Source organism: Pollachius pollachius (assembly GCF_949987615.1).
Source record: "Pollachius pollachius genome assembly, chromosome: 1".
In the NCBI taxonomy this organism is placed as follows: Eukaryota; Metazoa; Chordata; class Actinopteri; order Gadiformes; family Gadidae; genus Pollachius; species Pollachius pollachius.
Window position 1 is genome coordinate 5559047 of NC_136934.1, and position 23746 is coordinate 5582792.

General features: G+C 46.2%; 1 protein-coding gene across 2 annotated transcripts; it reads left to right on the top strand.

Annotated features, from left to right (window-relative positions):
• Nucleotides 1-104: 104 nt before the first annotated feature.
• On the top strand, nucleotides 105-19809 carry skic3 (SKI3 subunit of superkiller complex). 2 transcript variants are annotated; one of them, XM_079734460.1, is made up of 41 exons: nucleotides 105-137; nucleotides 622-722; nucleotides 909-1052; nucleotides 1370-1461; nucleotides 1693-1768; nucleotides 1869-2015; nucleotides 2402-2500; nucleotides 4039-4147; nucleotides 4331-4471; nucleotides 4617-4715; nucleotides 4930-5054; nucleotides 5373-5459; nucleotides 5635-5726; nucleotides 5836-5962; nucleotides 6506-6685; nucleotides 6817-6941; nucleotides 7046-7296; nucleotides 7437-7539; nucleotides 7682-7864; nucleotides 8256-8403; nucleotides 8538-8616; nucleotides 8721-8782; nucleotides 8872-8928; nucleotides 9019-9087; nucleotides 9357-9431; nucleotides 9716-9857; nucleotides 10512-10605; nucleotides 10850-10927; nucleotides 11124-11248; nucleotides 11838-11961; nucleotides 12642-12866; nucleotides 12990-13062; nucleotides 13327-13380; nucleotides 13728-13839; nucleotides 14118-14246; nucleotides 14357-14481; nucleotides 15443-15607; nucleotides 16842-16994; nucleotides 17741-17871; nucleotides 18986-19118; nucleotides 19563-19809. In XM_079734460.1, the coding sequence occupies exons 2-41, from the start codon at nucleotides 633-635 to the stop codon at nucleotides 19638-19640; spliced, it is 4701 nt and encodes a 1566-aa protein (XP_079590586.1). In that variant the 5' UTR covers nucleotides 105-137; nucleotides 622-632; the 3' UTR covers nucleotides 19641-19809. The 2 variants fall into 2 exon arrangements, with proteins under 2 accessions (XP_079590586.1, XP_079590585.1); XM_079734459.1 differs by having other exon boundaries at nucleotides 112-190.
• Nucleotides 19810-23746: the final 3937 nt, after the last annotated feature.

Sequence of the window (23746 nt, forward strand, 5' to 3'; positions counted from 1 at the left end):
AAGTGACTTGCAAGTCATATATTACTGTCCAATAAAATGTAGTGAATAGCAACATCACGCTTTTACTTTGAAAGTCCCGACTATTTACTTCCTGTCGTTGAAGGCGGAGAAGTAGCCACCACAGCAGAACATCACAGGTCTGTTCTGCACCGCAGCTCCCACCGATGGTTTACAGTGCAAAGCCAAACAGGTCGACTAACTAGCGGTCTACACTTAAATATTTAAGTCTAAGGTCTAAGTTATTTAAAGGTTTGAATGCGTTGGTTATGTGTTTACTTTGAATAACTAGTCATAGATACATTTGAACTAGCTTCTGAGGCTAACTAGTAAGTTGGTATCTACAGATGGAGTTTCTCAGCTGCGATTTCCTTGACACAATGATGACAGGGCATTATAGATAGACATAATAGTATTAAAGCAAATGTGATATTTGATGTATATATATTTTTTTATCTTGCTTGCAATTCAAACGTATTCTTTAGAACAATTTGTTGTCACCTGTTTTGAATGAAAACGAAACCATCGCTTTTAAGGCTCAATTCAGATTCAGCTATGTTTCGTCATGTTTACACAGTGAAGTGTGTGTTCATATTGTCCTGGGACTGCGATCTATCCCTGTAGATAACCCAGGGATGTCTACTAAAGAAGTGAAAGCTGCACTGAAAAGTGCCAGAGAGGCTATTAAAAACAAAGAATTCAAAGAGGCTTTAAAGCATTGCAAGGTAAGGAAAGTGCCCGACATGTCTTACTGCATAAGGTACCTCATAAAACCTTGAAGTGTTAACAACATTTACAGATTTATACACCGCTTGCGTGACATTGAAATGTTTTTGTTTATTTATTGGTTCTCCTTGCTAACACTACTGTTTTTAACTCTGTTTTCTCCCTCTCCCATTTGATTTGTTTAGGCTGTTTTGAAACTTGAAAAGGAGAACTATAATGCCTGGGTGTTTATCGGCCTGGCAGCTAGTGAGCTGGAGCAACCGGACCAGGCGCAGACGGCCTATAGAAAGGCCCTGGAGCTTGAACCTGAGCAGCTACTTGCATGGCAGGTAAAGTAGGGAAAATAATGTTTATTCTTAAAGGTTATGCTCTTATCTTTGCCAGATCTCTTTCGTCTCAAATTAACTAAGGGACAATGTTGCATGTCAGTACTTGAGCCTAAATATGTTCACATTTATTCCTTTGATACTTCTTCTTTGGTTTAAATACAGATTGTGTCCCCATCCAGATAAAATACTTAAAACGAGATTGCCTTTTAATTTACAGTTTTAATCTGGTCTCCTGGTCCTTCAGAACATCACTTGAGATTCGGCCTCGTGATGTGACCAAAACAAGCCCCTGCTTTGAAGTGCTTTTTGTGTTTCAGGGCTTAGCTAATTTGTATGAGAAAACCGACCAGTGGGATTTCAAAGCTGAGCTGCCTGACGTCTACCAGAGGCTGGTGGAGCTGTATGCGAGGTGGGCCCCGATTAGGAGGAAAGCCTTCCTCAGAACCCTTCCCCGCTCCACCAAACACACCTTTGACCTCACCATTTCACCGCTTTTCTCCTGGGTTATTTGGCTGTTCCAATGTTTCTTCTTGTTTCTATTTTTCTATTTGCTTTGGCTGCACGATTAGTAAACAATACGTATTTAGTGGTGTGATACACCTGACATTTTGTTGCCGATCCTCATTCTTTCCATTCACAGCTCGGACAAAACGAAATGTTATGAGGTGATCAAGAAATTAACTGAAAGCTATCGGTCGGACAAGGAACATTTAAAGGTACGCTACTCATGAAACACCTGCTCAACTCCAAACAACCAATGATAAAGATTGTCAAATGGCAGTGTGTGTGTGTGTGTGTGTGTGTGTGTGTGTTCAGTTGGCGAAGCTGTGGTTGCAGTTCCTCGAGCTGAAGGAGAAAGACGCTCTAGAGAAGGCTGACCTGCTGCAGTTGTGGCAGCAGATGATCCAGGAGCTGTCGGGCTGCGTTGAGACGCATCAGACAGACAATGAAACGCAACAGCATGTACGATATCCCCCATATTCAGCTTCACAATCCCTCATTATGTGGTTACTATTAACATACGAGTTGAATGAACAATTCATTATGTTCATGACATGTCTTTTGTGATAAATCCCCATCTCCTTTAGAATCATAAAGACACAAGTTAGATAATATGCTGGCCAACAGAGTATCTGTACTGATATCAATTTTGATCCAAATTAATGAGCACTCAATAACTGTACTGATATCAATTTTTTGTCCAAATGAATGAGCACTCAATATTTTCGGGAGGCCAGAGCGGTTATCAAGTGCCCTCATTAGAGAGGCCATTGCACTCAGTTGTTGAATATCATGAGGCATGCTCCTTATAGTTGATGTCATTGATTGACTGTCATCCCTGAATCCAGTTGGTCACCGCTTTTGAGAAGGCCATGGTGCTCACCCCTCCAGCCCCCGCAGAGGACCACAGGAAGCTCTCGGCTGAGTACATCAGGTGTCTCTCTAAGGTAAGTCTGTCCCGTAATAGTCTCTGATACGGGTCAGTGATATTTTAAAACCTCTTCTCAAAACGTTGCGGTTCACTGATAAACATTTTTTTTTTGTTGTTATTAAGCAAGAGCACATCTTATAGCGTCTTTTCCATTGTGCCGTTTGCCGCCACGCTCTCTTCTGCCACAGGGGGGAGCAATGGTCCCCAAATAAAGATCTTTCCCTATTCTTGTTTCATAGATAATAAACCCAATAACCAATCCATTATAAGGCTACTGGGCATGTTTGAGTAATAGACTAGCGATGAATTATGACCTTCATAAACTTTTTGGTTAAACTTTTTGTTAGTGGGCTAGGCCAGGCCCCTAAGCCGATGGAATAATTAAATCATCGTTATTATTATTAGCATTATTATCTCTGGCCTCAAACGGAGTGATTTTGACAAGCAGTTTCACCAGGAGAGTGAGTTAGGTTGCTAGCCAGCTTGAGAGCAGCAATGGCATCGTGTTTCATGTTTGCTAATGTTCTCCCTATTCTGCATGCACGCCTAGGGCTGCTCGATTATGGGAAAAAATCATAATCACGATTATTCAAACGATTATTTTTGAGTTTGAAAACATGATTTATTTATTCAGCATGTCTCTCCCAAAAAACACTTTGCAATTGAGAACTATGAAATTTTGCCTTAAAAAATACACAAAATTGTCAAATAGAAAATGTTCAAATCTAAAATAATGTACAGAAATGTATCCAGCTGTTCTGCACTTTCTCTAAAACATTTAATGAAAAAAACCAAACTCGATTATATTAGTTTTGGGATCGTTTGATGCAAAAATTGAAATCGCGATCAAAATTGGATTAATCGCCCAGCCCTACTTAGGCCGATACAGTTTGAGACCTAATTCGACCTAACTGATTCCCACTCGTCTGACCTGATATCTAAGGTTGTGGAGTAAGGAAGAAATGAGCCAGTACATTTTTACCTGGTCTCATCAATAGCTAGATATGGCTCAGCGTTGTTCACATTGTCCATAGAGCCATAAAGGTAGGACTCATTTGGGGGAAAGGAAAAAAGTGATTTAATTGAGGATTTAAAGTCAGCCAAATCAAATTCAACGCATGGTAAAGTTCATTCATTAATTCAGCCTGTAGTGTCCCGACACATGCGACAAAGGTGCGTCCAAGAATAAACGAGTTGTCCAACCATAATCTTTTTCTACTCTGAATGTCTACAATCACATTTTAGTCGTTAACATACAGGGGCCATTCCATTTTATAATTTATTTAACTAGCCCAATCGTAGCAATAGCGCCAGCTGCCATTTTTCTAATAAGTGTAAAACATTGTTAAAATGGTTGATATTGACATGGACACGTCATCATTTTGTGCAACCTTGATTTACCGTCCAATTGGAAAATCGGCCAACGATAATTAACCCATTTGTGCCGCGCAGCAGCCGGCACAAATGGGTTAAGGAATAAGAAGTGTAAAAGGAGAGTTTAGGGCCCTCTCAGGCCAGGAACAATATTTCTGTGTTTGTCGTGATGCTCTGCAGCTTCCACAAGCGGAGGCCAAGATGAAGGAGGCATGCAAGTCCATGCTGTCCCTCTACCCCAGTCAGAGTTACCCCTTGGAGGTCCTGTGCTTGCACCACCTCAAAACAGGTAACCACTCTATCACACTCGATCAGAACCTCAATGTGACGAGAAACCTTCAGGTGCGTCACAAGATGCAGCTTTTCTCTTTGCAAGAATTGTTTGTTGCGTTATCGTTGACGTCTAACAGAAGTTAGTCGGTTAATGTTGACATGTCGTATGAATGTCTCCCTTTTTTGTTTTTATTTCTAGACGTCCAGACAGAGGAAGCTGGCAGCTGTTTCTCTCAGCTCCTGGAAATGTCCCCAAACAATGGACTGGCCCTCGTTGGTATGGGCACCAAATTGCTGCAGGAAGGCAAATATCTAGAGGCCATCAGGAGCCTGGCACAAGGTGAGTTCCCATGTCGACCGACAAAACTTATTTGTTCACAAGCTATTTACCATTGCATTTATAGTCAATCGCACAGGGCTTGTTTACTACCACACCCTGCGTTGTGAATGCTGGGTAACTGACTCCCAGGCCTCTTTTCACTCAGGCTTAAAGGAAACAGGCTCGGCTACCGGATGGTGTAGCCTGGCCCAGGCCCAGCTCAAGCGGCACCGATACAGTGACAGCGCTTTGTCCTGCTCCCAAGGTAAAGCACGCCTGGGTCTCTAGAACTGATCTGGGACAAGAAGTCAAACACGAGTTTGATTTGTTTTTGAACCGACACAGTTACGATCACAGTACTGACGTACAAGTAACACGCTGTTAGATCTGGCTTTCATCGTGGAAGTCTTTGATCCAAGATCAGAGAACCGATGCACTGTGTGTGTGTGTGTGTGTGTGTGTGTGTGTTGGGGCTTCAGGTCTGACCCTGTGTGTGTCTGGAGAGGAGGATGTGAAGATGAAGCTGCAGAGGATGAGGCTGGAGACCCTGGTCCGGAGTGGGGACGCCCGGGCTGCGGACCAGGCCCTGGAGACCATGAAGCAGGTTAGACCCTCTGGGCTTTCAGTTGGACATCACCAGAATCAGTACTGGTTCATGGTTCAATCAGTACCGCTTATTTGTCGATCCATATTTGTTACAGAAACGTGTAGCAATGAATCTTGGTCAACTATTTCACTCTCCTTTTGTTTCTAACAACCTAGATTGTGGAAATAGACAGCAAGTTGAGATACGCTTCTCTTATATGTTCAATTGTGTTCCATCTATTTTTATATAAGGCATTTTTTTTTTTGTGCACTGCTTGAATCTTACAATCGAGCCAATTGTTATTTTATTAAATATGCTTTCAACTTTTCGTTTCAGATCCCTGGGGCTGAAACCGACACAGTCCTGAAAGCTTTCAAGGGGAGAGCATATCTGAACAAAGGGCAGGCTGAACAAGCTCTACAGGTAGCGATTCCGTGTGGTCTAATTGGTCTGAGATCACTTATCCATATCCTTTGAAGCGCATGCGTCTGTTGCAATGGCTTCAGAAACGCACTTTATGCAAGACCTGAAATGGTTAAAAAAAAATGAACTTTGGCATTAATAACGATTGTTCTGTATTTCTCTGGCTCTTCCACAGGTGTCCTCTGAGCTGCTGGACTCTGTCCAGGGCCTGGTACTGAGAGGCCTGGTGCAGGCAGCCCAGGGACAGCTCCAACTGGCAGAGCAGAGGTGGGCAGGCCTGCTTCAGTGTGAATGCACCTGTGTTCTCCCGTGGCTGGTTGTACCGTGTCGTTCAATAGGCCGATGTCCTGGTTAAAAACTCTCTCCCCTGCTGTAGTTTCCTGCAGGCTGCAGCCCAGGGCCCGGACGTCGGGGAAAGCTATTTCCTGTTGGGAAAGCTCTACTGGGACATGGGAGAAGAGAGCCGTCGGGACCGGAGCAAAGCCCACACACATCTGCTTAAGGTTGGCACTGCGGCACTGCTAGGTCAGGGCCAAGAGTAGGGCTGCTCGATTATGGGAAAAATCATAATCACGATTATTTTTGAGTTTGAAAACTCAAAAATAATCGTTGTATTTATATACCCATGTATTTATTCAGCATGTCTCTCAGATTTTTTTTGTTGTAAAATTTCGCCTTAAAAAAATACACAAAATGGTCCAAAAGAAAATGTTCCAATCTAAAATGATATACAGATACGTATCCAGCTGTTCTGCCCTTTCTACAAAAGATTAAAAAAAAAAACTTGATTATGTTAATTTTGTGATCGTCTGACGCTAAAATTGAAATCACGATCAAAATTCAATTAATCGCCCAGCCCTAGTCAAGGGTCACCTTCTTCTATTACATAGTTATTGTTTTTTTCTGAGAACTCAACTAAAGGCAAGATCTGCGATTTCAAGCAAAAAAAATAAAACACACTCTGTTCTTCACACTCACTTCTACTGTGTTTTGGGTTTTGGTCCTGAAGATGCACGTTGAGAAGCCGTTATCAATGTGTTCCTCAGGCCGCAAAGCTGGACCCGTACCTGGGCTGCGTGTACCGCTACCTGGGCCACTACTACCGGCAGGTGGCCCAGGACGCCGGCCGCGCCCGCGGCTGCTACAAGAAGGCCTTCGAGCTGGACGCCAGCGATGAGGATTCTGGGGCTGCCTCGGTGGACCTCAGCATGGAGCAGGGTGACATGGTGAGGTCCCTACAGAGAGCCCCCCCCCTAAATCAAGACCCATGGCTGGTGACTGTCTTCGGCCGGGGGCTATGGATCGGCAGCGTCGGTTCAGCTGTCACTCATTCCCCCTCTCGGTCTCCATGGTGCAGGACACCGCTCTGGCCGTGCTTCAGGCGGTGATCGACGACTCCACCCCTGGGTCGGCCAAGTGGGCTTGGATGAGGCGAGGCCTGTATCACCTGAAGGTCGGCCAGCAGCCCCAGGCTATCGCAGAGTACGTAATTCACCCCCACCCCCTCTTTCCTGTCACATTTCTGGCTCGAGATACAGTCCTTTTTTATTTTTCAATTTTCGTGTTTTTTTTTTGTTTTTTTTCAGCCTCCAGTCGGCTCTGAGGGCTGACCCGGAGGACTGGGTGTGCTGGGAGTGTCTGGGCGAGGCCTACCTGAACCGCCGGAGCTTCACGGCTGCCCTGAAGGCCTTCGGCAAGGCCCACGCGCTGCAGCCCTCCTCCATCTACAGCGTCTACCAGACGGCCTCCATCAAGCAGACCCTGGGCAAGTTCCAGGAGGCCGCCGCCGAGTACCGGCAGATCACCGCCCGGACGGACTACGTCCCCGCCCTGAAAGGTACCGTGTGTGTGTGTCTGTGTGTGTGTGTGTGTGTCTTGGGATAGCTATTGGTTTGTACAGTTTGTTGGGGGCTTTCCGCCTTACTCCACCGTAATATATGATATTACTTTGGCGTACTGTAACTGTTTCTTCTCCAGGTCTGGGAGAGTGTCTGTTGTCCCTGGCCAAAGGTTTATTGGAAGACTACCGAGACGGAAGCGCCATAGACCTCATTCAACAGGCCATCAAAAGCCACTTCAGGTAATGGGTAGAGCTGGGCTCAAGAACTGGCTACAAAAGGCATTCCCAGTCCATGGCACCCAGGCATCAGAGTGGAGGACAAGATGTTCCAGACAGTCATGTTCCGTCCATCCTCCAACCCCGTCCTCTTCCCTCCCTTCAGGGCGGTGGAGCTCCGTCCAGACCTGTCCTGCTTGTGGAAGCTGCTGGGAGACGCCTGCACTACAGTCGGTGCCGTGTCTCCCGACAGAGCCCGGGTTCTGGTGCCGGGCCCCCTGGCTGGTTTGGAGCCCTCTACCCAGAACCACCTGCTCAACCAGGCCCAGACCCTCAAAGTGGGCGAGCGGTACGACATGCCTTATGGCTTAAGGGCTGATGATGGTTCCACGTTCACGCAACGCAATGACCACGCAGACGCTTCGACGCAGTCCTGAACCCTTTATGGTTCAGCGTCGGGTTTTAGTTAGTGGACCAATCACAGCCCTTGCTGTTGCGTCGCCTCGACGGAAGGTTACAGTTTTTGGGAGACGCACGTCTGCCCTTTGCGGAGGACGCAAGGAGGGTCCGCAAGGACCTAAGGGGTCCGTAACCCCCTTGAGTTGCGTGAACGTTGGACCGTAATCAGCCCTTTAACGACCACCCCTTTTAAGTGGAAAAACAGATACAGTTTGGATAAGGTTTGGTGGATTTCATCAATGCCTGACCCACTACTTGGCTCCCTTTACTGTTCTCTTCAGGTGCTATGGCCGCGCTCTGAAGCTGATGCCCGAGGCCCCCAGCCTGTGGTACGACCTGGGACTTAATTATCATCGCCAAGCCAGCCTCCCCTGCCCTGCAGAGGGGGATAACTGCAGCCAGGCCCTGCTCCTGGAGAAGGCCCAGCAGGTACCGGCCCTCCCCTTTAGTATACTTGAAAAGCTCCATATCCACAAGGTTTCGCTATGGGCATCTGTGTTAGTGGGAACATTTTCATATCTGTTGGGCTTTACTTATTTTTCTTTTATTTTTCTTTTTTCAAGTGTGTAAAAAAGGCGATCATGATGGACAGTGGGAACTATAGCTACTGGAATGCACTGGGAGTGATCGCGATGAGCAAAGGTAAACAAGTGCTTCATATAAATACTCTATATACTATTGTCATCATCATCATCGTCTTCAAGCCAAGGTCTTAATTTAATTTTTATATATTTTTTTTTCACCAGGTCTTGAGAACTTTGCCCTGGCTCAGCACAGCTTCATAAAATCAGTTGAAGTTGAACCTAATGTGAGTAAATTATTCTATGCATTCATGTGGTATGATTATTTCAAGCAATGCATTTATAGATTTTCTTGTTTACTTTTTCCCCTGTATAGAACGTAACAGCCTGGACCAATCTTGGCACACTGTATTTGAAGAAGGAAAATTTGGAGGTAATTATTGTATATTTCAACAAAGAGAACAATGATAACCATTGCCTTGTGACCCAAATACAACGGATAACTTCTCTTCTTGTTCCCCAGCTGTCACACGAGGCCTTCAAAGTAGCCCAGTCGTTGGAGCCGCTGTATGTGAACTGCTGGATTGGACAGGTATTGGAATCACACATATATCACCGTTCATCATTTAATCGATCAGACGCCCGATCATTTGCCTTGATTCAGGGGTTACTCTGTGGCTCCATCTAAGCTAAACATGTAGTGAATATTCCTTTTAGCCGACAAGGTTAGGTTCCAACCTGTGGTCCCATGTTACATGTCATTCCCTCTCTGTTTCATCCAACCTTGCTGTCACCGTCAGAGAGCACCGAAGCCATTCAGAATGTGTCTTTGATTCTGTACCTTTGGTCCATTCCTGCCAGGCGCTGATAGCAGAGGCAGTGGGGAGCTACGATACGATGGACCTCTTCAGGCACACCACGGAACTCAGCACTCATGTGAGCTTACGTTTCAACACTTAGCACTTTACTGGCGTCCACCTTGTGGTCAGGGGGAGAATAACATGCTTCAGGGGCTGCCCTTTAGAAAATAATGAAGGTGATCACTTTGAATCATGGACCGGTATGTAATTGTATTAATATTTATATACTTATTCTCCTGACACAGAATAGCACGACACAGATGTACCACACAGGATCCAGGGCCAGCCAAACATATTGGTACAACTGTATTGCAAGCTTCTACTTCTCCTTTCCTTGACGGTTTGTCTTTGCCTCCCCAGACGGAGGGGGTGAAGGGCTACGCCTTCTGGGTGTGCTCCACCCTGCTGGACAAGAGCAACCGGGACTCTGAGCTGTACCGCTACAACATCGTCCAGATGAACGCCGTGTCCGCCGCTCAGACGGCGCTCTGCAAGTACACAGGTACACTGGTACACAGGTACACAGGTACGCACTGCAGCAGGTGCCCAGAGGGCCGGGTACACTGGTACACAGGTACACAGGTACGCACTGCAACATGTGCTCAGAGACCCGGTGTACACTGGTACAAAGATACACACTTCAACATGTAAACACTCAACAGCTGCTCAGAGTCCCGGGTACACTGGTACACAGGTACACAGGTGCGCACTGCAACAGGTACACACTCAACAGCTGCTCAGAGGCCTGGGTATACAGGTACACACTTCCAACAGGTGCTCAGAGCCCCGGCCACACTGGCACCCAGGCACACTGGTGCCCGGGTTCTCGTTAACATAGGGAATCGGGACCAGCGCTGTTTCCTGGGATCCACCAGCGTGGCAGTGGTTCAAGTCTGCGCTGAGCAACTTTTTCACTGCAGTCATCAGTTTTGTCCAGCAATCGAATTATGCCTGGCGACCGACCAAGCGATATAAATTCCAAGTTATAGGTACTCTGGTTGATTCAGTAGAGGCTGGATGGGCTCAGCTCATTAAGAGTCACTTAGGAGAAAAAGTAATGACTGCAGTGGAACAAATCGGCGCACCACCTTGAGAAGCGTTATTTCGTTGAGGCTTGACGGCTGCCGTTGGTTGTGCCTTGGTGTCATTCACCCAGAGAGGATCCAGACTGACCCTGATGCCCTGATCATGCTGGGCTTCCTCAACGAACACCTGCAGCTGAAGACACAGGCGCTGCAGGCCTACCAGAGGTAACACTGCTTTCTCTCTCCTTGTGTATGGCGTGTGTGTGCAGTTCAAGTCCAAAAAGCTGCTTCACTTCTGCAAGTCTGTGTCACTTCTTTCATCTACCCTTGGCATTATGTCACTTTGGGCAAATAAGAAATACCCGGATGTGGTGCTTTAACCTCTAGCCATGTCAGGCTGTTCTTGAGGTATTTTGTGCGATCCTTGTGTAGCTGTGTAACGTGTTGTTGTTGTTGTGTTAAACCTCAGGGCGGTGGAGCTCCTCCAGTCAGGGCCTCCTACAGACGAGCTGGCCTTCGCTCTGGGCAGCCTCGGCCGCGCGTTGTGGTAACTCACCGTTCGACCAAACCCGTCTATGGACAGCTTGTACTTGAGTTGCTAAGATGCAAAGCGGTCAACGTAACTCACGGAGACACACATTTCAGTTTTTTTTCGTAAATTGATGCACTTCCAAACAGCGGTGGTTCTGTAGATTGCGGTGGTTTCTAACTGACGGTACTGTCCGGCCGCCCCCCCACCCCAGCTCCACAGGGCAGTGGGAGGAGGCGGTGCGCGTCTACTCCTCCACCCCTCTGCAGGAGCTCCAGGACCTGGCGGGGCTGGCTCTGGCCCACTGCAGGGCAGGGCACACACCAGAGAGCATCAACGGTGAGACGCTGCCATACCCAAGGCAGGCGGTTAGTGCCTGGATGCTGTTAGATATCAGCTTGTTTCTAAACGGTTCGTATAGACTCTGCGTTGGGTATTTTCCGTCGTAGCAGTAATTGTTGAAGTCGAAATCAAAGCAACTTGACAGGTTGGATAAGAGGGTTGAATAGATGTTTTTTTCCAGGATGTAATACAGCGAGATACAGACTCAGCTTGAATAATCTTTAGTGTACGCGGTTGAGGAGGAGTTTCGAGATGTGTTCCTTCTCCGCGAGTATTATATTAAAGAAAACGTGAATAACAAGAGAACAGAAGCACTCTCGACCTTGATAAGGTATATGGCCCTGCCCATGGCCCAGACGACCAGGTTGGTTCATCCTTGTCGAGACATTACAAATGGCGGAATGTTGGAAATACCGCCTTGCAATCAGTGTGAGAGGCGCTGGCCTGTTCCCAGACTGGAAATGTGAACACAGAGAGACACTAAAATGCACCGACGTTCTGCAATGCTGTCACACAGTTTCTCATTGTATCTATTATTTGTGTCTGTGTGTGTGTGTGTGTGTGCGTGTGCGTGCGCGTCCCTTAGCCTACGAGCGGGCCCTGGCCATTGCCTCCAGTGAGAAGGAGAAGGCCTACGTCCTGACCGCCCTTGCCCTGTTGCAGCGCCGCGCTGGCAGCCAGGACGCCGCCAAGACGCTGCTCTTCAAATGGTCAGTGGTGTGCCCGCCCCGCTGGGCTTCGAAGGGACGCGTGCGCTGCGGCGCGTTTCCTATGCTCCTTTTTTTTTTTTAAATCCTCACGTCTGCTATGCATAGTAAGAGTAGGCCTCGCCTGAATGTCGTCTTGAACTGGCAGATGTGATGATTCAACATCATCACGTCTGCCAGTGATGATGGCAGACGTGATGATGGCACTACTGGAAAAGAGAACCCAGAGTCTGGGTGAAGGTATGTGTGTTTGTGTGTGTGTGTGTGTCTGTGTGTGTGTGTGTGTGTGTGTGTGTGTGTGGTTGTTGGTGAATGTGTTGTTGTAGGTGAAGGTGTGTGTGTGTGTGTGTGTGTGTGTGGTTGTAGGTGAAGGTGTGTGTGTGTGTGGTTGTGTGTGTGTGTTTGGTTGTTGGTGAAGGTGAAGGTGTGTGTGTGTGGCTGTGTGTGTGTGTGTGTGTGTGTGTGTGTGTGTGTGTGTGTGTGTGGTTGCAGGTGAAGGTGTGTGTGTGGTTGTTGGTGTGTGTGTGTGTGTGTGTGTGGGGCTGAAGGTGTGGTGTGTGTGTGTGTGTGTGTGTGTGTGTGTGTGTGGGTGTGTGTGTGGCTGAAGGTGTGTTGGTGTCCCTAATCAAGCCGTAGCCATGGGTCCTAACCCCCCCCCCCCCCCCCCCCCCCCCCCCCCCCAGCTCCATGCTGAAGGAGCCCATCCCGGAGTCCCTGCTGTGTCTGTGTGCGCTGGGCCTGGACCACGGCGACGCCACGCTTGCCGCCGCCGCCCTCACGGAGCTGCTGAAGCAGGGCACGGCCACCGGGGGCGCCGTGGAGCAGCGCTGCCTGCTCACCTGCGCCCTGCTGGCCCTGCAGGGCGACTACAGCGGCGTGCAGCGGGAGGCGTCCCGGGCAGTGCACAGGTGGAGCGTCCGGTTGTACTAGTTAGCTGTTCAGTTACTGGGATATAACTCATCCTAAATCATACACAGTGTTATGCTAACGAGATGCGATTATGGAGTGATTTTTTTTTTTTATTATCACAGCAATCCAGGAAACCCTTCACTCTGGGCTCTACTGTCCAGGCTGGTCCCACAGTACTGCCCAAAGAAAGCAAATGTAAGCACGCACGCACGCACGCACGCACGCACGCACGCACGCACGCACGCACACACACTTGTAGTAGAGCTAATGGAAAACATATTCTATAATTATATCCAGGTCACCAATTGCCGTATGAAAACCGTAACCCAAATCCTATCATTAGTAAAAAATAGTATATATATATATATATATATATATCTATCCCAAGTGCATTAGAAACGGGTACGGGCCTAGCTTCTGTCGGTTGTGATCCAGGTCATGTTCTGTTGTGTTCCCTAGGGTGGCGCGGTGGCCGGCCATGTTGCCTGTCTTGCCAGTATGACCCAAGGAAAGGTACGTGCTGTGTACTGACAGTACAAGGGTTATATTCAATCAATTAAATTGTATTTGTGTAGCCCTTAATCACAGTTACAGTCTCAAAAGGCTTGACAGGTCATATTTTGATGACAGCCCCCTTCCCTAGCCCCCAGAGGGTAAAAAGAAACTCCCTCATTAGCAAGGAGAAAATCTTGAGAAGGAACGCAGAGTGGAGGATCTCTCCTTCAACATTTTAAATTATTTAGTTAAGAAATATAGATGCTGGCCGGGTTCTTGATTAGTCTCTTGCTGATCATTTGGTCGTGTTTTATTCAGTCTCGCAAACTTGCAATGGTGCTTGCAACTATCCTGTGTGCCTGCAGAGGGCGCTGTTATACAGTGGCGTGAACCAGCTGGCCGGCGGCAGACACTCTGGAGAAGACAGGCATAGAAATGCCCTGAAGACCATGCAGAGAGCAGTGCTGCTCTGTCCTGGTACACACACACACACACACACACACACACACACACACACACACACACACACACACACACACACACACACACACACACACACACACACACACACACGCACAGAGAGAAACACATACAGAAACACACATAAGAAAACAATATCCTGCCCCACTGCCTTTGTGTCTAAATGCTAAAGCTGCGTCTGTGTGTTCACTGGACAGATTGCTCTCCGCTCATGTGAATACTTGGTTCATATCTCCTTCCTCTGCTCCCCCCCCCCCCTCCGTCGTGTGCCCCAGACGACCCAGCCGCATGGGCCAGCCTCATGGCCGCCTGCCACACGGAGAACGCCGCCCGTTTCCTCTCCCAGAGCGCCACGCGCACCAAGGGGCTGGAGCCCATGCTCATGGCGGTGGTCTCCGAGAAAGGTGAGCCACGCAGGCCCCCCTTTGGTCCTCTGCTGCTCGGGCCGCTGTTCACTGTCAGCCACTGTTGATGGATTCCCCCCCCCCTGCTGTCTGTGTGTTGTGTGTCCCAGTGCGCTGCGTGGAGGAGATGGAGCGGCCCCTAGCGCAGGCTTTGGAGACCTGGGTGCTGCAGCAGGCGCTCGCTGGGCTCACCCTAGGGGGGAGGCTGGACGAGGCAGAGGCCCTCTGCGCACAGGTAGGTCGACACAGACACGCAGTCGACACAGACACACAGACACTAGACACTAGACACACACAGACAAAAGACGGACAGACAGACAGACAGGCTAGATCAGGCTAGGAAACACTTCATGTACCCTCCGTTTTGATTTGGGTGCTGAAGTGTATCCAGCAAGTCAAGCTGCCTCACTTGTCAATTAGGTTAAGTAGCTCATGAATTTTAGATTTTATATTCACTCATCTTCGTTCCTCCCTCCCTCCCTTCCTACCTTACTTCCTTCCTTAATGTAAATCCGTGAGATTGGAACTGTAACCTTACTGAGGTTAATTACCTTAAAGACTGCAGATATATTTTCACGAGACCTCCCTGTAGTAGCTCGCATCAGATTCAAGCTGATGGAACCGGCCTACAAGGCGGTCAATGAACTGCCCCTGCCTACCTCCAGGCGCTGGTCAGACCACACACCCCAGCTCGAGCACTTCACTCAGCCACCTCAGCTTGATGACTGGCACAGCCATCGCTAAGAGCAAGCAAAGACTGCAGTCCCAACTCTTCTGTTTTGGCACCGCATTGGTGGAGAGAGCTCGGATTTCAGTACTGCAGAGTCGCTCATCAGCTTCTGCAAGAGACTAAAAACTCACTTGTTCAGACTTCACCTGAACTCTGTATAGCCTTCCTCCCTTACACTCCTGAAAACATCCCTCTTATGCAATTAGAGTATGTTTGGACGTCCAGGCACTTAACGTGCACACTTATTGTATGTTGTACGTTCTGGCACTTAAAAACAGCACTTAGCGTTGTTTAGCATCTTATCCTAGCTATTTTTGCTATATATGGGGAATAGGTAATTAACCTTAAAACCGAGCAATTGTAAGTGCTTGGCACTTAGTTCTATGAACATCCTTACTGTCCCAGCGATATATTATTTATGCCCTTGAATTATTAATTTCCGTTTGTTGATGCTCTCTTTCATCAGGTGCTGAGCGTCTCCCCGGAGCACCCTGCCATTGTTCTGTCCCTGAGGCGGGTGCAGTGCCAGCGCCTCCTGCTGGCCGGGGCGGGTACCGCGCTGCCGGACGCCGTGCTGGAGCAGCTCAGCAGCAGTGTCATGGTCAACCCCACCAACCTCGGGGCTTGGCATGTAAGCATCTCGCCCTTGGTTTTTAAAAACACACCGAGTTCTGTCATTAGCGTGGCGCTCCCGCAGGCCGGCTGCTTTATGAATATTTTAGGCCAATTGTTGCTTTCAAAAGGATCAGAATACCCTCCGCCAACATGCTCGCTACCTACGCAAACCAGCGGAGATCCAATGAGCCTATTCCACGTCCATTGTGTAGCCCTTTAGTGTACCCCAAGTACTAGTTTACTGCTCCACTTAAAAGGTGCCTCATAATGGGATTCCTCACCATGGCATACATTGCAAAAAACTAAAACAAGGCATAGACAATCTAATTGAATCACCTGACAAAATTGCATTACTATATGGTAGTAGTACACAATATAATAACGGTATATTGGCAATTTTTCAAAACGTTATTTCAATGCCAGAGAGTGCATTCATTAAAAGAAGAAAGGTTGGATATGTTTTTAATGTATTTCTTGGAGATCTAGCTATGTAAAGTAATGTAACTGTATTAATGAGTGGTTGGATACCATGAGCCATTATAATAAAGATAAACTATGTAATGGTGGATTCAGACATTTGCATCCTCACTGTACATTGGGGAAAGCAATAGCGCACACTTCGACAAAGGCTTTATCCTTCTCTGCCAAGATGACTTTGGCTATTATTACAGTGGACACCGTTCCCTGCTGATAGACTGGACTAATGAAATACTTTCAGTTCCTGATCGAAGGGCTGCAATCAGCAGGGAGGTGTTTTCAACGTTATTTACGTCTGCGGTGTACTGATAAGATTAATGCCTGAAGTAACTGCTACTGAAGGGTTGTCTGTGTCTGCGTCATTCCTTGTATACGTTCTCTTTCCCACCCCTCCCATGTCCCCCTGGCCTTTGTAATCCTAGCTTTTTATCCTTGCCTCTCTTCTCATCACTGTTTCTCTTTGCTGCTGCTGCTTCTCTCTTCCCTCCTGCTTATCACATTGTATTTTTGTATCTCACTCTCTCACTCTGTGTCGCTCTCTGTTTGACTCTCTCTCTTGTAATCCTCCCGTTTTGTCCTTGCCTCTCTTCTTATCAATGTTTCTCTCTCTGTCTCTCTCTCTGTCTCTCTCTCTCTCTCTCTCTCTCTCTCTCTCTCTCTCTCTCTGTGTCTCTCTCTCTCTCTCTCTCTGTGTCTCTCTGTCTCTCTGTCTCTGTGTCTCTGTGTCTCTCTGTCTCTCTGTCTCACTGTCTCTCTGTCTCTCCCTCTACCAGTGGCTGGCTGAGCTGTACCGTAGCCAGGGCCTGCTGATCCAGGCCGTGATGGCCTACAGACAGAGCCTGCAGCTCGCCTCCCAGCTGTGCCTGCCCAGTGCACAGATAGCCAGCCTGCTGGGCTTGGCCCTGCTGGCCCTGGGGCCGTGCATGGTGAGTGTCCATGTGGAACGGTAAATGAGCTTGTATCATCGTCCTCATCGTTGCACTCCCACAAGTACATATTTAATTAGATCTGAGATTTTGCATAAGCCCCCGAAGTCTAAAAGCCGAGCAAGAACGCTGAAGTATCGTACTAGTCTCACAATCCGGGGGATTATTCATGCGTTTATTTTGCAGTGGAGGGGACTGCGATGATATAACCAGTGGGATAGTTTTGGGATGGGGCAGTATAGGGCCGGAGGTCTCTTGTGCCCTCATCAAGTCAAGTTGGCAAGAACAGGTTAGCAGGCTGGCTGGAGGGCAGCTGGCTTCACAGTCAGATATGATAACGTTGGGTCATCAGCCGAGGTCAACTGGAAGCAGCCAATTCAGCAAAGGGGGGCAAAGCCTTTGTTTTCCCCTTTTTGTCTGGAGCTCTGAGCATTTGGGGACCTCTGCATGGTTCAGTTCAGGACATTTGGATGCATGCCGTCGGTGGTTAAATCCTTTAATGCTGCTTTTCTGCTGCCTATCCTCTTTGAACAGACGATCAGAATAGAGGGTTGTGAATCTCTCAACTGTGAAATTAGTTGACGTTTGTGAGGTTTACCATGAATTAACAATGTTGTTTCCATAGTAATTCAACTACTTTGCAAAGCCAATATTACATTACTTTGCCCTTTTTATATCTGGAATTGTAAATCTAAAATGAGTTAAAAGGATTTATTTTCTTTCCATCTATGCGTGTCCCCTCTCAGGCTGGTGCCCATGGCAACGAGTGGAATGAGCTTGTTCTGGAAGCTACTTCGGAGACTTTGAAGCTGGCTTCCTCCTCCATGGCGCTTCTCTTCCAAGCACTTCTTCAGTTTGCTACCAAGATGGCGGCTAGGTTGGTGCCTCTGCTATCCTGCTTCAAACACTGTGGCTGGATCCCTTTCCCGTCTCTGTTGTTTGAAGCAGCAATCCTCAATATAGCAATCCTCAAGTCACTACGCAAGTATCAGAAGCAATATAAAAACGGATGTGGTGTCTCAATAGAGGTTTGCACGTGCTGAATATCTGGGTTGGGAGAGCGTTAGACTTAAGATCTAAAGGTCACTGGTTAGATCCCGGGGTCCTTTGGCAATACTATTTTTTGCACGGCTAAAAATGGAAACCATGTGGGCTTGTAACAAAGACTTCATGAAATAGGGCCATAGGCTTTCAGTGTCTCACGCAGTTTTTCTCAAAAAGATTGAATTTGCATGTATGTCAGTTGGCAGTCTCCTTAACAGTTACATGACATTGAGCAGAATAACCTTTTATACTAATAAGATACTAAAGAAGAACAACTATTCTAAGTATTAAAACATTTTTCAAAATATTTAAAGGGGTCATATTATGGCACCAGATTTCACTTTAGTTACCTATTGGACATCTGTAAGTGGCCGTTTAGCTCAGTTGGTTAGAGCGTCGTGCTAATAACGCGAAGGTCGCGGGTTCGATACCCGTAATGGCCATATGCTTTTGTAGCACTTCAAGGGTTACCTTACCGTGTGAAACGCAGTGTTGGTCAGTCAAGAAGTCAAGCTCCTTTTGATAGGGTAAAGTCTGTGTTAATCTCTTGATCTGTCACGTGGCGGTTAAATAATAAATTCAAATAAATTACTAAAGAAGAACAAGATCAACCATAATCAACAAAAAAACGGATTCAGAAATGCACTGGATTCAGGTAGAAAACCCCAACGTTTCCAGTGTTTCGTCTCGGCTGGACGAAGCCCTCGCTCATGCCATGTTAGCTCGGCGGCGGTGACCTTGTTTTTGCCCTGGCCGCGTAACGTGAGCCAACCGGGGCCTCGGCCCTCCAGCACTGCATCGTCGTGGCAGCTGACTAAAAGCATGGTAACGCAGTCCAGGAACGAAACTCCCCACCGGCCCTTTTAATCCTGGGATCACAGCTAAAGCTGTCCGTCTCTGGGGTCCCAGGATCATGTCTCACTCCCCCCCCCCCCCCCCGCCAACAGGGAGACCAGGCGCCTGCTGGAGAGACTGGCCTACCCACCCTGTCCATGGGAGCAGGCGGGTAGCGTGGTGCAGGTGGCCCGCTGGTACCTCCTCAAACACCTCCACGCCAAAAACGACCAGGAGCTGATGGACGTGAGTGCTGCTGACCGCGGGAGAGCAGCGAGATTGTTCTAGAAGTAGTTTTTTTTTTTTTTTTGAAATACTCGAGACTTTTGTTTATTTTCTTTCGAATTGTGTGCTTTGCTAATCTATGTGTTCTGGCACAAAACGCAGAGATAAGGTGGTGTTAACCTATAAGTAGTATATAAAAGCCGGCACAGGTTATGACTTGCTCAAATTATGAGTCTCTTGCTTGCTAGTAGTAGTAGTAGTAGTAGTAGTAGTAGCAGTAGTAGCAGCAGTAGTAGCAATAGCACTAGTAGTAGCAGCAGTAGTAGTGATAGAAGTGATGATGATTTGTGTTAAGCGTGTACCTGCTCAATAATGACTTTCTTGTTAGGCGTGTACCTGCTCAATAATTACTTTCTTGTTAAGCGTGTACCTGCTCAATAATTACTTTCTTGTCTTCTTGGACAGACTCTTCTGGAACATGCCAAAGGGAGCGGAGACCAGAGATTGCTCGCTTTGTATTCACATCTCACCTCATCTTCCTAAGCCTTCCCCAGAGATATATCCTGCATTACAATAGTCTCATGTCCCCTCAGACCTGTGTGTAGCCCAAGATCTTGGTTTTATAGCATCCAGACTTATGTGCCTCCAGGGTAATAACTACGGGGGCAGACACCTGGCTTAACTCCATGACTCATTCCCACCGCTCAGACTACAATAAACAATGTCTCTCTGAATCACAGAAGGTCTCTTGAAGTTATTTCTTGAATGCATTACTATTAAATGAAAATGTTAGAGTAAAATGGAAGGAAAAAGGTAGGTGATTATTTGGTATCACATTCACGTAAATTATTAATCCTTGTATTGAGCTTTGAACCAAAGGAATGTCGTGGTAACGGAGATTGAAGAGACCCAGTATTTCTCCTTCATTTGGGCCTATCCTACAACTATTGGCAGCTTTACAATAAACAAACATTAGGGATGGACTTGGGATTCTGCTGCATTCATCCTTCTGCATTCTTGTCTTAGTTTGGTCGTTATTCATTTTCGCTTTACCGAAATAAGAGATGATTTAATTTGTTATGCTCTTGTGGGTATTACTATGAAGTTATTGGTTGAAACTGTTGTGACCGGCCGTTTAGCTCAGTTGGTTAGAGCGTCGTGCTAATAACGCGAAGGTCGCGGGTTCGATACCCGTAATGGCCATGTCTTTTTTGCAGCGCATAGCTTTAAGGGTAACCTTATCACAGTGCGTAACGTATTGTCTATCAATGAAAGCTGAGGTTTATAATGCGTGTTATCCTCTACGTCAGCCACCGGCCGTTTAGCTCAGTTGGTTAGAGCGTCGTGCTAATAACGCGAAGGTCGCGGGTTCGATACCCGTAATGGCCATCTGTATTTTGTAGCTTAAGTGTAATCTTTTCACCTTGCAAATTTGCGCTTCTCAAGTTAATTGGCGCTTGGAAATATGGCGGTTTATATTTTATGTTATCCTCTCCGTCACCCACTGGCCGTTTAGCTCAGTTGGTTAGAGCGTCGTGCTAATAACGCGAAGGTCGCGGGTTCGATACCCGTAATGGCCATCTGTATTTTGTAGCTTAAGTGTAATCTTTTCACCTTGCAAATTTGCGCTTCTCAAGTTAATTGGCGCTTGGAAATATGGCGGTTTATATTTTATGTTATCCTCTCCGTCACCCACTGGCCGTTTAGCTCAGTTGGTTAGAGCGTCGTGCTAATAACGCGAAGGTCGCGGGTTCGATACCCGTAATGGCCATGTACATTTTAGTCAAGTAGCAAGATGTCAAAAAAGGCCTTAGTTTTTGAGATACCCCCACCCGACTTAGAACTAAACGCAACCATGTTTTTTCTTATCTTTAAGGTCTCCCATTAATGAAATGGAGTGTTGCGAAACTTTCTTTTGGGGGGAAAATGTGTTTTTGGGCTATTCTTTAGACCTGCCCCAATCCCTGAAAAAAGCAAATCTGAATAGGGCAAAGGTGACCAAAAAGCCTATAACATGAGAATGCTCACTCTTATCTCCATCAGAATTGCTGAGGTATGAACCAGGTGTCTACCCTACATCACCAAAAAGTCAGAATGTAATTTACCAAAAGGAATACTGAATAACAGTCCTTTAACATAACTTTAGTTTAGGCGGAAATTGTACTTTCTTAGTGAGGACTTCTTTACTTTCTCTCATTTACCAAAAAAAAACATACATTTATGTCAAATAGCTGCTACTCCATCACCTAGGATGCTATTAAACAATAACAAGTTGGTTGTGTGAAGATATCTTGTACTGAGTGCATAGAAAATGAGACTAACTGTTCTCTGTCTGAGTTGACATTGTTGGATTACATACAGTACTCAATCCCTGGATTGAGGCAATTATATATGTGAGCGAAGCACAATGCCATATTCAATCACACATGATGTATGCGGCAGGGGCAACATAAAGCCATGTAATAAATAGTGGAAATATTAATTTATGATTTCAGAAGTAATATATGTTTTATCCAAAGGTGCACAGAGAATTGCAGGGGCCTAAATACAGAGAGCCAATCACAAATAGATGATTGAGATTTAGTAGTTACTTTAAGCAGTAAATTGAAGCCAATTCAGTTCAACCAATGACAGCAGGGGAAGAACTGTGGTTTGTTAGCTAAATAAGCTGTTAGCTAAATCATTACACCTGGCTGTCCAAGAGGAGATATATGCACTGATCTAACCAGGAAAATCTAACCAAGGACCACCAATAAGATGACCGATAATGGGTAAGACACAAATTTATACAAATGTAATACTACTCTTTTTGAAAAGTTTAAATTTGAGGCCTATTTTATGTTACCAAGAACATGAGTAAAATTAATAGTTATATTTTTCACAGTTCACAGTAAAAATGGATCCAACAGAGATGGCAAGCAATGCACAACTTGATGACAAGTTGTGCTTAATATGTGAAAAGCCTCTAGAAGGAGATAAGAAGAATCCATATGTCAGGAAACCTACCTTAGAAGGACTCACAACAATATTGAAGGTTGCTCAGGAACGTGGTGATGAAGTCCATGAGAGGATATCCCCCCACTCGGATGACATCTTGTCCTTTAAGTTTAAAGCTTCATATCACAAGTCTAGTGCTAGCAAGTCTAGGGCTAGTTATTCTAGTTCGAGTCACTATCAGCGTACTGCCATTGAGCAAGAACCAGCCAAGGGAGAGAGCCAGGATTTGACATCCGCAGCCAGTGCTTCATTTGCAGGCAGAAAGCCACAAAGAAAGAAGGCCTGACCCCTATAAGCACTGGTACAGGAGAAAGCACAAGGTCAAAGGTCCTCGATGCAGCCGCAGAGAGGTTTGATGAGAAAATTCATCTTCGCATGCTGAATCATGTCGACCTATTTGCGTATGATGCAAAGTAACACAAGAGCTGCCTAGGACACTACATTTCAAAAAATAACATCACAGCAGCCAGAAACAAACATCTTTCAGAAAATAAATTAAATGAACATGAAAAAGCTTTCATTGAGCTAACTGAAGAATTAAGTAAGACCTTGTTTTCCAAGAAGATGACAGTTACCACACTAAGTGCTCTAACTCAGAGCTATGTGGGAAAAATAAGCACTACTCAAGAACCTGCGAAGTATCCAGCTTGGAGACTCAAAGCAAAGTTGAACCAACATTATGGAGAGAAACTTATCTTCATTGAACGTCCTGGAAAATCTGATCTGATCTGTTATGGTGCCATTACAGTTGGTCAAGCAATGAAAGAAGCGGCTCTTCTCAGAGAAAAAGTTACAGAAGATAGTGAGACATTGCCGCCACAGAGAAGAGAGTCTCTAACTGATACACAAATCCTACACCAGGCTGCAGGTATATTAAGGAAAGCTATGGAAAATGTAGAGCATGAGCCTCAATTCTACATAAGCAGTGATAAGATGTCCCCAGTCGAGTGCAGTAAATATGTACCAGAAATTCTATATGATTTTGTGAACTGGTGTGTTAGTCCACATGCATTTAAAAAAGTGCTGACCTGTAATGATGACCCAGCGACAAAAGATAACATACGTGTTATAACATTTTGTCATGAACTAATTGCTCAGTGCTGCAACATCCGTACACCTATCACACTTGGACTGGGCGTCATGATCCATCATGAGTTTGGGAGCAAGGCCATTATCAACAAGCTACACACAATGGGTCATTGTGTCTCTTACACTGAAGTGCGGCAGTTTCTCACATCTGTAGCAGCAGATCAATTGCAGAGGAGCAAAGGCGTTTACATCCCAAATGGCCTGTCAAGTACAACAGATCATGGCATAATTGATGCTGCTATTGACAACTTTGACCAGAATGAAGAGACACTGGATGGAAAGAATACCACACATGCCATGGCAATGGTTGTGTACAGAAGAGGTGATGTTACTACAGTACACAACCCCATCAAGAGAATTCCAGAAAGATCTCTCACAGCTCTAAACTGTGATTTGGACATTGAAGAAGTTCATAGGTAAATGTTGTTGTCAAATTGTTATCTATTTACAAAAATGAATATAAATAAATAAAGATTATATTATTATTAAAGCAAATTTTAATTAATAATGACAACAAGGACGCCATAAATTAATGTCAAAATGTAATATTTTTCATTGTCCTT